At 40.1% G+C, this 15,352-nt stretch overlaps 1 protein-coding gene across 1 annotated transcript in view; it reads left to right on the top strand.

The window, feature by feature from the left end:
- Nucleotides 1–15,352, top strand: part of alk (ALK receptor tyrosine kinase) — a 630,515-nt gene that overhangs the window by 539,991 nt on the left and 75,172 nt on the right. The window contains exons 6-9 of the mRNA XM_020053911.3: nucleotides 3,191–3,322; nucleotides 7,248–7,385; nucleotides 7,754–7,857; nucleotides 11,987–12,159. Coding sequence (XP_019909470.3) covers nucleotides 3,191–3,322; nucleotides 7,248–7,385; nucleotides 7,754–7,857; nucleotides 11,987–12,159 — 547 coding nt within the window. The remainder of the gene's footprint in view (nucleotides 1–3,190; nucleotides 3,323–7,247; nucleotides 7,386–7,753; nucleotides 7,858–11,986; nucleotides 12,160–15,352) is intronic.

The following is a 15,352-nucleotide window of genomic DNA, read 5'->3' as shown; positions in this document are numbered from 1 at the left end:
AATCATTTTTATTTAATTTAAAGAAGTATCATTTAATTTAGTGACATTTTATGTGGTATTCTTTTACTAACTAAATCACAAAATCTATGTTTATTTTCAAATCATGTATAGTTACTGATGCTGTAAAAGAATTATGGTTTCTGATCCCTCTACCATCTCCAGCCATTGTGTTCTTTATCAAGCCACTAAGAGGAATAACTGCCCTCTTAGGCTAGTGTATAAAGAATATCAGCTCCTCATTTTTCTGGATAGCTGCTGAGTGTGCAGCCATTTGATCCAAATCTGAATTACACCCTTTAAATTTTTCAATATGTTGTTACGTTACAGCGTCACAGCACACAATATCACATAAAGACCAAGCAAAAACAGGTTTTTAGAATTGTCTTAATATTTAAATTTTTTTTTTTACTGAAATAACACCACAGTTCTTAAAACCAGTTTTCTGACCCTTTGCAACAACACTTAAAATGTAGTTAAGGTGCATCCTGTTTCCACTGACTGGAGTCCCCTTGTACATTTAAGTGATAGGATGTGATTAGAAAGGCACACACCTGTCTGTATAAGGTCCAGCAGTTGACAGTGCATGTAAGAGCAAAAACCAAGCCATACGAGCTGAGGAATTTAATGTAGATCTCCAAGACCAGATTGTGTCAAGCCACAGATATGTGGAAGGTTACCAGGACAGGTGGAAGGTCCCACAGGAAAGGTGGGGTAGCCTGGCTGTTCACTACATTCTGTCTCCCCTACACATCTGCTTTTTTGTCTGTTTCTCTGGCCCCGCCCACAAGCTGCACCTTGGGAGGTCCATGTATAAACATATATACAGGATTTATCTGGTGGTCAAGACCAATCGACCAGTAAATGAAAGGTTGCTGGTTCTAATCCCCAAGTCAAAATGGGGGCTTTCCTTAAGGAAGACACTTAACTCAGTTAAAGAAACAGCTTAGTCTCATTCATTTATACTGTTCTTAGCATACTTACCTGGTATAATGACATAAAGGTAGTATGAATTTGATGAAATGCTTCAGTAACTACAAAGATTACTACCAATAATTGATTTGAAATGGTTTATGTATGAATTGTAATATTAAGTGCCAAGTTCCTTTGAAAAAATAATTTGTCAAATGAATGAAACTTTCATTTTTCATAAGTCACTGGAATTGTTTTAAATGAATTCAGCATCCATCAAGTTCTCATTTGTGTTGGTGTTGGAGGAGGGGGGGGGGTCAAATTGGAATTCTGAACCTTCTACAGCATTTTCTCTATTATATGTTTGCCTAAGATTGTCATTCTTTTAATTAACACTCCAGGTGAGGTACAAAAAGAGGTGAAGCAATAAAAAGATTCAACCTTTTTACTTCTATACATTGTGAATTAAACATTATATTCAAGCACTGGGAGGAGTAGACCTAGCACAAAAGGGGACGGGAAAAACAAAAGCTGTTTTCATTCATTCAGCACCTTAGCAGTTACCGCTGAGATATGTTTTACTGAACATAATTGAAGGTCAGTGTGAAGGAAGTCATTATGTGCAGATATGCTTTACTGTCTTAATAGTTGGAGGAAAATAATAAGGTTCTCTTGCAAATGGCACCTTATTCTGTTTAGTGCACTACTTTATACCAACAGCTTATCTGAAAGCATTTATAGTAGGGTTCCATTTTAACTGCAGCACAAATATACAGTTGAGTAGAGTTGACCACAGAATCCCAGTTCTGTGTTAGTAAGGGCTATTACTTTTTCTCTACTTTTTCCCTGATCTTTCGGCTTTAGATGACTTGGAGCAAGTTTACAGTTTTTACAGGCGTACATGCCAGATGTCACCCTCTTTCCTGTGGGATCTGGTCAGAAACAATGATTCAATTTGGAATGCAAACCAGGTCTATCTGACAAAGCTGCCATTCTTCAATTTGCATAGATATGAAAATCTATTTCAATGCTCCATATCTATGGCAATAGTACTGTATCATGGTAACATCATATGTTTTTCTGAAACGCTAACTCTTTGTGGCAGCTAAGCCTAAAACATTCAGGCAATTGTTTAGGCAAATTGTGTTCTTTTTCCTGTCTCTCTATGCAAATGCTACAGTCAGTTTAATGTCATGATAAAGTTGATCAAAAGATACATTTTTCACTAGGTTATATCAAGAGAGACATTTAGAAACATTACATTAGTTTATATCAAGACAAGCATTTAGTATCTTTACAAACTTTAGAGGTTTTTGTAAACCTAAAGTACACTACCACAGTTTGCATTTAATACTGTGCAGAAACATCCCTGAAACAGCAGGATTATTAATTGAAGCAACAGAATCTATATAGGTGTAGTGTAATGTATATCATAAACTTTGTTGCTCCATACACTGCCTTGATACCACGTCATTATTACCAGACATTCACATGAATGCAATGTTTTACCCTGCGCAAATCAAATGAGGCTCGATCTTCAAGCAAAGCATCCGTTGGCTTTGTTGCCCAAGTTATATTGATACAATCTTAGCTGCATGAATCTGTCAAAACACTCGCTCGCAACAATTTCCTTTGATGAGTTGATAACAGCAGCAGTAGAATGAACAATTTAAGCCCAACCTGGTTGGCAAATGAAAACCTAAAGACTTATTCGGAATGAATACGAGTACGAATGTGACTAACAAGGCTTGATGATTTTAGAAAACATAACTACAAAATGCGACAGTCAGACATTAATCCTAATATTCAAATATAGCTTTTTTGCATTCCAATGTTTTATATTGAATATGAATTTGACAGCCCAAGGCTAAAATGTTCCGTTTCTGCTTTGTCATTGTAGTCAAATGGTTCTTGACTAGAGTTTGATAGCTTCTGTACAGTATTATATGAAGTACATGTCAGAATCTCCTCCACATTTTTTTCAATGTTACTGTGCTTGTTCATAGAATATCAAGGACTTTAAATTATAATATTATGTGACAGCTTACAACTGCAAAAACAAAAGCCTTGAACATGCACTAATGATGCTTTGTCATGAAGGTTTTTTTTTCTAGCAGGGTGGTGACATGACTAATTAAAGTCATTAAAACCACATTTTGGTTATAAATGGTACATAGCAAGAGATTTCCATAGGAGACTCACACAGCTAACCACATCATTTGGACAATGATTCATGGGTCTCTGTTGACCGACTTGTGTCTTTCTCTCTCTGTGCTTTCAGATCCCTCCCAATTCCACAACATTACCCTGCAGGGCCAGTATCACTGTGACCAGGGCTCGGGGGTTCGTCTCAGTCAGCTGTGTGACTTCAGGACGGACTGCCCACTCGGTGACGATGAAGGGGAAATGTGCCGTGAGTACAGCCTATCTATTTCACCATTGGACTGTGTGTGCAATGGGCAATGGATGTGGAAGGGGGGGGCACATTGCATGTGTACTGTAGTCTTTATGTCTTCAAGTGTGAAAATGGCCAAATAGGTCAACCATGGCAAGAGCTCTTTCAGTGAAGCTTTAGAGCCTCGGCTGCCTGCTATTACAAATGTGGGTCCCAAATGGCACACTTTCCAGCATAGTGCATCACTTTTGACTCAAGTTCTCTAGGGTGCCATTTGGATCAAAGTTCCTGGTCTCACTTGACAGAGGCACTCCAAAGCGTCTTTTGAGAGTGAATGTTTCCCATGCTGCTGCCATGCTTCACAAGTGTTTTTCACCCCTGACGTGTTTCTTCTGCTGATATTTTTTTTTTATGGAACGCATTTGTCTTCTCAAAACCTCAGGAGTTTCACTCCAATTTTGGGTTACATAGTACCTGGATACTATACATTTCAATGCACGTGCACTGGAGAAAGTTCAGAGTGTAATGGTTTTAGTTGAAGAAAACATGAAGGGCAGGGAAATGAGTGTGCTTGGCCAGAGGCCAGAGGATACACAGACTCAATTTCAGTGGAAATCTTGACGGCATGTTTTTTTTGTTTGTGAGTGACATAAGAGGTGTAATTAACATGATTCAGATCCTTGTTAAGCATTCAGTACGCGTCCAGTATCAAGTTTGTGCCAGCACTTGTGAATGCTCTGCTGTTTGTTATCTCCAAATATTGTCAGCCAACCCTGCTGAATATTTACTTGTTCATCTTTTCAGTAACACTAGTATCAGTGATCTCTTTCACTATCTAATCCCCGACTCCCAATGCACACTGCCTTACCATTTTGGTATAACCTCTCCATATAACTCATCCATGATTTACCTCTTTATCTCTTCAATCTAGTGAAGTACAAAAATCACTGTTGCCAACACTCATTATCGTAGCAAAAAAGGAGAAGAGAAGAATCTCAGATCATGTCAATCAAAAATAATTTGACATTAATGTTTAAAGATAGTGTGGATGGATGTACCCTCTGATTTGCTTTTATACATCCACTGGCAGAGGATTGAAGTATTTGCAGGTCTAAGTGTTTACAATCATTGGCTTAATAGGTCATCATGTCAAACCCAGCCTCCCCTTTCTTGTTCTGCCTTGCCTCTGTGGATACGTTCCCACAGCTGAGTAGACACTTCACGGATCAATGATCAGTGGAAGTCAGAAGTCAAATTGTATTTGAAGGCACTGGTGCTAAATTGGGAGTGTGTTTGTCAGTTTCAATGTGTGCGTGCATGTGCACGAAAAGTAAAAAGTTGTAATGCTTTCCAAATGAGTGTAAAACCTATATGATTTACTTGGGAGTGCAGCATCCAGGTAAACCATACAGCCGGACTGATCCTTTAGGAGTTTTTTTGAGTTTTCGTAATTGCGTCATCCAGTGGCAGTTACTGTTTCGAGACCGTGAGATAGAGTCAAAGAAAGAATCTTTTTATCATGGGAACCAACTGGATGGGTGCAACAGGCAGGTAGGTGAAGGGAGCAGCTCTCCTTGCTGAGATGACTTGGAAGTTGAATTGCGATACATATAGAATTGTGAGAATCGCACTACACATCATGTTGTACAGCAAATATCTTCACAATATAGTATTGTGAGGTCTGTGGCAATTCCCAGCCCTACCTCCCAGTCATACTGTGGTTGTGTTGAGCTTGCTGGCTGTGGACCAGGGTTATTAAACTGGCCCACTGTGCAGGAAACATGGAGGGTGAGCTGAGGGGCAAGTCAGACCCTGATCATGTTCCAAGTTTGTTGCTAGCCTCCCCGCAGATTTACGTTGTGCTGAGCATTTTGCAGGGCCAACCCCAGACTGTAAGCCAAGATGGTGGTTGCCCCCCTGCTGGTAGGGCCAGCTGGGGTTAAGACGGCCTGCCATAGTGCAGGAAGCCTGAAGGTTGGTTAATGGAGAAGAGGATGGGGTAGAAGACAGGGAGAGATCAGCACAGGGTTGTTTGTTTGGCAGAAAGAAAAGGGAGAGAAGAAGATTACAGTTGAAATATTGGAAGCTTTGATAAGCAAATGGATTCCGCTGAGTGGGATGAACGTTTGGTTAATGAAGACCAAATGTAGTTGGCTCTTTGACCTTGCATGGAGTTCTTTGGTAATGGCCAATATGGATCTCTGACCTAATTAAAAATAAATAAGATTCTGTGTTCTGATATGACATTTGGAGTCCAAATATAGAGCTTTGATTCTAAGGTTGTTCTCTGTGAGTTGCAGTAGTTGAATATTGCCTGAAGGAAGCAAGCTGCAGTTCACCGGTATCCGTATGCAAGTGCCTTGATCTTTTAGTACAAGCTACAACTGGTGTGCAACTTGGAAAGTTTAAACACCAAATGGGCTGTAGTATTCTGGATAAGTTGTCCATCCAACTATGAGTTGCAGTAGTTCAGACGTGAGATGACAAGAGCCTGAATTTGAACGTGTGACATCCTCTCTTTTATATTCCAGATGTTTCAGAGCATTAACCTGAAGAAGCTCCTCTAGATGTTTGCAGAGAATGGCACTGTGCTGTTGTAGGTCACTCTACGAGTGATACACCATGGAGTTCGTTAATCACCATGCAGAGTGGACAGGAATAGCAGCTCTTGCGTCTTGTCGAGGTTGAGCTTGTGGTAATGGGCCAACATCAAGTAAACAAATGTGCCAAAACATGTTGCCAACTGTGTCAGTGGGGGGAGGGAGTGAAGTTGTTCAGTTTACACATAACACAGACAGTAGAGGCCTTCCACCTGGAGGAAATTAAGCTCTGTCAAGATAGTGGAATGTATGTTTCAACATGGGTGTCAGATTGCAGGTAGGATGTTCAGGAAGCCTAATGTTTGGTCCAGGAAGAGTTTCCAGAAAGGTGCAGAGGTAAGACTGAATTAGGAATTCACCAAAGTTGTGCTTTGGTGAATGAACCAGGTCATCCACTCAATCTGGTGGAAACAGAAGTGCTCTTTGCAGATGTGTATATCATGTGGTGTTTTTGGGGTGAGAAGGTAATGTAAGAAAGACCCAGGCCCAGGTCCTGGACCATGGTTTGTGCTACACCTGAGTTTTTGTTAATGCTATATCCCCAACACTTGTCAGGTGGATTGTGTCTCCTCCTTCTCTTCATCATTCCAGCCTAGAGGTCAAAATCATCCCTTCATCTTTTTAGATGTGGAAATGCTGGTGCAATGGCTCCCCACTATTTTTGTGTTATCTTTCTCTGTCTCTCTATTTCTTTATAATTGTTTGTCTCTCCACCCTTCTCCCATATGCTTTCTCTCTCTTGGTTTCTCTCCCTCTTTCTCTTACTCACCAGTGCTCTTTCTGTCTGACTGTCTCTGTCATCCCCCTGCTTTCTCTCTTTCTCTTCTTCTACTGCATCTCTCTCATCATTGCTCTTTTTTCCTTTCCTGTCCAATGCTTGGTTCTAACTTTCTCTCTATTGAGCAATGGGGACCACATTATCAGCCTCTGCCTTTGTCCTTCCTGCTCTGCTAACTCATTCCCCTGTTCCCCATCCCTCACCCGGCACCTCTCTCCTTCCTTCCTGCGCTCTCTCCGTCAGTCTCAGACTCACTCCATCAGACTCACTCCATCAGACTCACTCCATCAGACTCACTCCATCAGACTCACTCCCTCTTTTGGAAGCACCGGCACCAAATAATTAGCCCCACATTTTCTCTTCTCCACACCCCCCCCTTCTCTTCTGCTCAAAATTACTCTCTTCAGATAAAAAAAGGCTCTAAATTATTTCTCTTGTCATCCTGTCCCCTGTTTTGCTGTCTTTCTTTGTTTAATTGTCTCTATATATCTACCATCAGCCTATTTAACTGCTACTACAGCTTTTTTGAGTCTACTCTTTCAACCTCTCTCTCTCCCTGTTTCAGGTCAGTTTCTCAACGGCAGTTATTGCTCATTTGAGGACGGCGAATGTGGCTGGCAGCCAATAGCAGCCAAGGGATCATCCTGGATGCGTGTCCATGCCCTTCCAAAGGGGGTGCGGCCAAGCTGTCCATCATCCTCAGGTGAGTATTTAAGTAAACTAACATTGCATCCTTTCCCATATTGAAAGGCACTGTGCTTACCCAAAGCCATCCCGTCAACCCTCAGGGTAACCCCCCTTACCCTGAGGGTTGAATAGAAGTATTGTCTGAAATAATACAATATTCTGAAAGAAAGATTTGGTGCTAACCATTTACCTATACAGTTCTTTGCTTTCTGTATAACTGCCTTTCCATAGGTATGCAAAAACAGATGTAGAAGTAGAATGTTTTGAAACCTTCTAGTATACATCATGTATGTATGTCTTTCTGTGTATTTTGTGTGTGGATGGGTTTATTGGGTTTCTGTCTGTTTATTTATTTGTGTGTGGTTATGTGCGTGTGTGTTTCAGGTGCAATGTTCATTGTGGATGGAGGGCATTCCAAGGGTCAGCTGGGGTCAGCGTTGCTCAGGAGCCCTCTATTCCCCCCTCCCCTAAGAAACTCTCCATGTGAGGTGAGGAACTGAGGAGTGAATTTTTTCACTCTTTTTCTGCCTCTCTTTTACACCCCCCCCAACACACACACACACACACACACATTCACATTAACCTAAGAAGCTGCAGTAGGTGACAGGTGAGAGGGAACCCAAGTAGAAGCTGTGGACGATGCATCACATATTCATGCCTCATTACTTATTCATGCCTGATTTACTAATTCATTAATTGTATTTCTGTGTATTTCCTGAATTGACCAAGGTTTGATAACACCTGCCCCGATAGCTTTGGGCTAGCAAGATATCTTGAATGAAGTCAGTGACATTTTTCCAGGGACACTATTTTCCAGTACGTGGTTTGTCAAATCCATTGGTGGCCATGCCTGTCAATACAATGGCAATAAATATATAATAGCAATTTGGACTGCATTATTCATAACTTTTTGGTCAGTTTGGGATGGTCGGAAGTCTCAGTCAGGTCAAGGCGTGCTGATCTATGGCTAAGGTTGAAAACACTAGTGTGCTGATTTATTTGTCTGGCAAGCTTGTGGTGAGGTTTGTACAGTGTGCATATTAAGACATGGTCAGTGGGTTTAGCACTGTCACCTACGACCTTGTGTATTTGGGATTAGTAGTAAGGTCTGTAGTGAATGGCGAGATGAGGTGGGCAGATGCTCTTATCAAAATCAAGTACTATTTTATACTAGCCCCCCTGTGGGAATTGAATCCACAATGCTGGAGTTGCAAGTGAGCTACTCAAGACCGGATTGCACCAAATCAGCATATATAAAAAGGTTTGAAGTGAATGTCTAGAAATTGCTTATAAATCTGTCAATAGGGGCATGGAGGAACGCTATTTCAATAATATGGGGCACAGGGAAGGTGGAGTTGAAATCCACTCACAAAGGTTGTGAGTTCAAATCCATTGAGGGACTTGTGTATATTATTCGCTGACACTGTAAGGTTTTATGTTTTAAGCCTTTCCCTTTACCTAAAATGTAACCCTTCAGAAAGAATACCTAACCCTAACCGTATTCCCAAACCTTAACCTTAATGCCTAACCCTAACCGTATTCCTAAACCTTAACCTTAATGCCTAACCCTAACCGTATTCCCAAACCTTAACCTTAATGCCTAACCGTATTCCCAAACCTTAACCTTAATGCCTAACCCTAACCGTATTCCCAAACCTTAACCTTAATGCCTAACCCTAACCGTATTCCTAAACCTTAACCTTAATGCCTAACCCTAACCGTATTCCCAAACCATAACCTTAATGCCTAACCCTAACCGTATTCCCAAACCTTAACCTTAATGCCTAACCCTAACCGTATTCCCAAACCTTAACCTTAATGCCTAACCCTAACCGTATTCCCAAACCGTAACCTTAATGCCTAACCCTAACCGTATTCCCAAACCGTAACCTTAATGCCTAACCTTCACTATTAATACCGAACGATACCTAATATCTAACACTAACCTCAACCTTTTTAGTTTTCACTTGACCAACAGATGTTTGTCTAGGTCCTGGACAATGGTATAGAATGTGTGGCTACTAAGGGGACAGGGAGACAATCTGTCTCAAAACAAAACGGTGAACAGGCCTCTGAGTGACAGCTACTGAGAGTTGAAGTCTGGAGGAAAGACCTCTTCAGTCCTGACAGTGCCTGGGGCAGTGCTTTGGCATCCCTTCTAGCAGCAGTCAGTAATTCCTTGGCACTGGCCCAAAGATTAGCAATGATTCCAGATTAGCACTTCAAGCTCTCACCTTACATGACCCTGAGATGTCCAGTGTACCCTACCTACCTGTCGTTCTGCTCCTTCTGCCGCAGGACTCAATCTCAAGGCTAGATTGGATTGGGCATTAGCAGCAGATCGTGTCCACCTCCAAGTAATTCCGGGGAAACAGTTTAACTTCGGTAATCTTAATGTCAGGGAAACTTCTCATATTTTCACATAGCGAGGGAGTACATTGCAATAGAAGACCATGCGATACCCCATTGATACTGCACAGACAAGAGTATTGCTAGCAATGCTGTTTAGTTACATGTATAAAATTATGAACACACAAAGGTGATGGGAACTTAATATGGCCTGATGCACATGCAAAAGGTGGCAATTAATAACAATATCTCAATCCTTCAACACAGCGCAGGTCTCTATCTTCATGAAGTCACTTAGTAAATTCTGAAAGTTAACTGAAATTCAGTAACTGAAAAAAGTTTTTCTCGATAAACTGTAAATTACAAGTTATATATATACAAAATGTAATTCAAATATGTTTTACATTCACACTTTATTAAGAAATTTGTCCTAAATTGAGCAATGAGTTCAGGGGCCATATTCACAAAACATCATAAGGCTAAAACTAGCTCCTAACTTGCTGACTTAGGAGTAACTCTTAAAAAAATGGGTGTGTCAGTTCTAACTTTAGGACTCCTAAATGTTTGGTCTGATTATATTTCACAAAGCGTTTTAGCGTTAAATCTGGGAAAAGTTTGGAGTGGTCAAGAGGACTCCTAAGTCACTAAGACCAAATCACAAACAATTCTAAAAGGGCTGCTGCCTGTAATCCAACTCGTAATCAGGTCATTTTAGAAACACGTAATGACACAGAGCTTTTAAAAAGGTATCGGCTTATCACGAGGGTGTTATGGTCATAGTAGAGCTATTCAGGGATTCAGTCACTTCACCAACAAACAGAAAAATCCCAATAACACCAGACAAACTACATATATCTCAGTCATCTCACAGTAGAATATATTACATCCAGCAATAAAAGCTCTCCAGAGCTAATTTCATTCAGTTTCCTCATTTGCCAACTACAAAAGAAACAAAGCCAACTTCATAGCTGGACCATCCAGTGTAGTCACTACTATACACATTATTGTATGAATTGTTGCCTTATCCAAAGCTGCCAGACATGTAAGAGGTTGACAATTAGCTGAACATATCTTGACTAGTCAGTATATCATTCTTGGTTTCATATTTTATTAGTGACACTTAGCCAATTTTTTTAATTTAAATATCTTTATTTCAATATGGCAAAATGACACTTCCTTCTACAGTATTACTATGATGAATTAACTGACAGAGACCCCCCCCCCTATCAGCCAATCACTGTGGGCATAGTAAGTAAACTTGTTCATGAAACAGCACATCATCCTTAGCATTGGGGTCAACCATGCCCTTGCTCTTAGCTTAAGACTTCTCTGCATTCCTTAGCAGCTTTGTGAATAGGGTTTAAGAGGAAACTCTTAGCTAGGAACCTTTAGTGCTGATTAGGAGTCCTCCTAGTGGTAAGAAATAATGTCTTGTGAATACAGCCCCAGATCTATATCATATTGCAAAGTTGTGGAGCAATCTGGAATCAGTAGTTGGGGTGCACCCTTTAAATGTAGTTTAGTTAAGCAATACATAGGTGCAAGAAGCTCATCCATGGCTGTATAAAGCATTTGATTGCATTTATGTTGGCCAAAAACTGTGCATATAATTTTGTCATATTAATTTCTGTACATTTTCTGATTAAAATGTATGTTCAAAATTAGGTTCTGAATCAAAAAACAAGGTTCTGTAATACTAGTGAAATAAAGTATTGTGGAAATATGTTGGTATATTTCTAGTTGTTTTTAGCGCCAATGTGTTTAATTATTTAAAGGAATTGCAGGGTTGCCAATGCTGTTGTTCACAACTTTATCTGTAGTAATAATGGAAGAATAGTGTTTCACAACATTTGCTATCCAGAGGTACAAAACTGCATCTTAAAATAAATAATGTCTATTGGTCAAAAGAAATGTAAATGTCTCTCTTCCATTGGTGTTACTAAGAAATGCAATAATCTCTCCTAACACAAGAAATGGCGGTTGGGGCAAGCAAAATCCCCCTATATTTTCCTGGTTATGAAAATGATGTACAGTTCCCTCAATTTCTGATGTCAAGTGAGAAAACAAACACTGAATAGCTTTTTCAATTAAGAAATATATAAATATAATGTAATTTGTATAGCTTTCATGTGCTGAGTGACCAAAAGTGAAAATAAAACTTTGCAAGTAGATGGTGAAGTTAGTTTCAATGTGCTTTTGTTATAATTCAGCTCCCCATCTGGAAATATCCGGTCTAATAAAACCTAATTTTTGTGTTTTACCCAACAGGTACGGTTCTGGATGTGTTCCGGAGGTGGCCAGAAGGGGGCACTGTCTTTGTGGCTGGTAAAGAACAGCACCAGACCAGAGGAACAGCAGAGAATGTGGCAATCTGCCAGTGAGCCCAAGGCTGAGAGAGGCTGGAGACTCATTTCCATTCCTCTCTACGGACTTGTTGACTGGTATGGCAAATCAAGTTGCTCCATTGTTGGACTGACATGTAATGTGGCCAGTCAAAGTGTTGGAAAAACAGAGTGAATATAAAACAGGGTCAAAATGGGGCACAGCATTATTAGATAAGGGGATCCTACTACATTTGATACATTCATAATGTCAAAGCATGAAAGATCCAGCGAATCTTGTAGGTTCTTTAGGGATAAAAGAAAATGCATATTGCTTTTCAGGTCCAAAGACACAGTAAGAGTTTTTTTCTTCAGTTCTTCCTTCCAAATGCAAATCTTTGGCATCTACATTCCATTTTAAGAAAGCTCTCCCTTTCACCCGGCAAAGTTAATGAATCCCAATGGGTCCACTAGCCTCATGCCGCAGGCCTGTGGTGAGTTCCCTAGTCTCCTTATCGCTCAGTATATCACTGGTTTTCAAAAACAGCATAGTAAAAATCAATACAAAGGCCTCCACTCATCCTCCATTTCCTCCAATTAGCTATGGCACTTGATTTTTACTTCCTCAGTGTGAGGAACTCAAATGAAAGAGGAAAAAAACACAAGACTGAGCAAGATGACTTGTTTCATCTTGCTAGGCTTGATTGGGCTCTATTTATCGTCTAAGTCAAGCAAATCCTGGTCCTAAGAGAGTGATTACATTTATATTCCCGGTTTTATGGAGTTTGTTCAGCTCTCATTCTTAATTGAAGGCTAACTCTCTACCAAAGTTCATCCTTTTGCCCCACCGCTTCAAAAGTTGAGGGTTGGGGAGTTGTTCATAAATATGCATTTAATGGGTGGGTAATATGTTTCAAGCTAGCGTTACACCTGATTTCTGTGGCTCACCCCTCTCAGCGAACTCATCTGCTTACATGATGAGTGTCGCATTGAGTGTTGCCAGTTTAGTGACTTTTGTTTCTGCATTGAACCAGGTTTCAGACCTCTCCAGAGACTATTGCTGGTAAAACAATGTCTAGCTACATTTCAAGACTACCCAGTGAAATAGCGATTCCCTGTTTATGTATGTGGCATTTAGCATGGGGCTACTTTTTGTATCTGCACCCATCATTGCTCCAGTCAGGGAACGTGCCAGTACTGCTGTTTAGAGAAAGTAACAGATCATTCAAAAAATGCTGTTCCTTTTCATTTTGAAGCATCATCCAGTCAATTATTTGGGCATAGTTGCATTTTGTAGATGTATTTGGCTGTCTAGTTTTGTGCTTGAGCCACATAATTTAATAGTCGGACTAACCTCAAAATGCATTCTAAACCATTTCCTTATAAAATTATGTAGAGCTAGAAAGTTTCTACTCAAAAATAAATTATAATTTTGATTCATTCTCCATAAGCAGTCCCAATAGGCACATAACTATAAATGTTTTTCTGGGAAGCTAATTTACAAATTGGTTGTATATTAGCAACACATATTGTAATTTTGCAACACATAAGGGTCAAGTTTATGATATTAGGATTTTGAAAGATTTCTGTTCCGTAACACAGTCTAATAAAATCTTGCCTCTAATAGCAGTCCTTCACTTTTTATTTTTCACACTGTGTCCAACACTGACAGAAAATACCTTTCTCTCTACTGACTTGTTGACTGGTATGGCATGGCAGGTTTGGCACTTCACGTTATGTTTTGCCAATCACCTCAGCTAGCGTTAGCAAATGGAAGGCAAAAGAGCAGTAGGTACCTGAAAGTCGCTGTAACGTTCAAAGGGTCATTTTCAAGCTTTGAAGAGAAGAGATAAAATTGGTCCTTCTAAAAGCACAAATAGAACTCTCTATGTTATCCATGCCTTTTGGAAAACAGCTAATTCAAGGTCTAGTAGGTTTTTACATTCAGTACATCATCCCAGTCATGGAAACTGTGGACTTTGAGATCATTTGTCAGTGCCCTGTCTATTTGCAGCTTCAAATTGAACACTATAGTGAGTACATAAGTCGCTCATTTTGTATTTAAGGTATTTACAAAAGTTTTTAGTGCTGATGGAGAATGAATGTACTTGAATGTATTTGTGCTAGTATAACACTATAGTTCGATCTTGTTTAGGGTTCTTTGTGTACTGATATGTATGTACATACAGTGTAACAGGATGGTCAACTGTGCATTCAAGAAATCCAAAATCCACTAGTATTTTGAGTTTACGTTAACTTTATTTTCATCATTGAGCCGTGACCCCTCAGTTTCGTGTGCGTTCTGTTTTCTCTATAGATACACTTATTCAAAATGAACTTCTCTTTCTTTTCTAATTTGCGGTAAACATTGCAACATCTGCCAGACTTTCAAAAACACACCCTCTCCTCCTCCTCCAGCACCACCACGTGCTGGGCAAAACCTTTTTTAAAGATGGCCTAGCTCCTCTCACAGGCAGAGGTTGGACACCACAGAACAGTGTGTTCTACCACTGAACAGGAAAAGGAGCAGCGCCACCTCCAGCAGTGATCACCCACTATAATCACAACATAAAACAAAGTTGCAGTGCATAGTAGGCCACTCCACCAGTACTGTAACTTTGCTACAACCTCATATGTCACAATAGGTTTTGCTTAATATAAATCCAGTGTCAATGACAGTGTCAAAAAACATGTGCACTCCTCATTCAACAGCTGGTGTTGCCCCCTTGGCAAAACTAACTCATCATGTAAACACTTATTGTAACTGTCTATATGTTTGTTGTATTGACTGGGAAGAATTATACAGAAATGCCTCATTTGTGTGAATGTTAAGGCCCCTCAGCAATTCTTGGCTTTTTTAAGGCCATTTCGTTTGTTTTTGACATTCTGTAGTGGTTTTGCTGGAGTGTTTAGGATCATTTTCCTTTTGCAAGATACATTTTCGGCTTCAGTCTTTCGACAGATGGCCACACATTCTCCCTCAAGTATTCTCTGGTACAACATGGAATTGATTGTTGACTCAAAGGTGGCAGCTGGCCAGGCCCTGAGACAGAAAAGTAGCCACAAACCATAATCCCCCACCATCATGCTTTACAGGTTGTTATTATGCTCAAATGCAGTGTTTTGTTTTCGCCAAACCTGTCTGGTATTGAGGACCAACAACTCCACCTTTGTGAGCCATCTGTCCAGAGACAAATGTTCCAGGAGCCCGATTGTTCACCCAGGTGTTTTCTGGCAAACTTTATGAACAGTCGTCTTTTTTAAACAGAAGCTTCTTCCTGACTTCAAATGTGAGCCTTGTTTAGTCAGTCTC

Source organism: Esox lucius, chromosome 15 (genome assembly GCF_011004845.1).
Source record: "Esox lucius isolate fEsoLuc1 chromosome 15, fEsoLuc1.pri, whole genome shotgun sequence".
In the NCBI taxonomy this organism is placed as follows: domain Eukaryota; kingdom Metazoa; phylum Chordata; class Actinopteri; order Esociformes; family Esocidae; genus Esox; species Esox lucius.
This window is presented reverse-complemented; position numbering and strand designations above follow the sequence as displayed.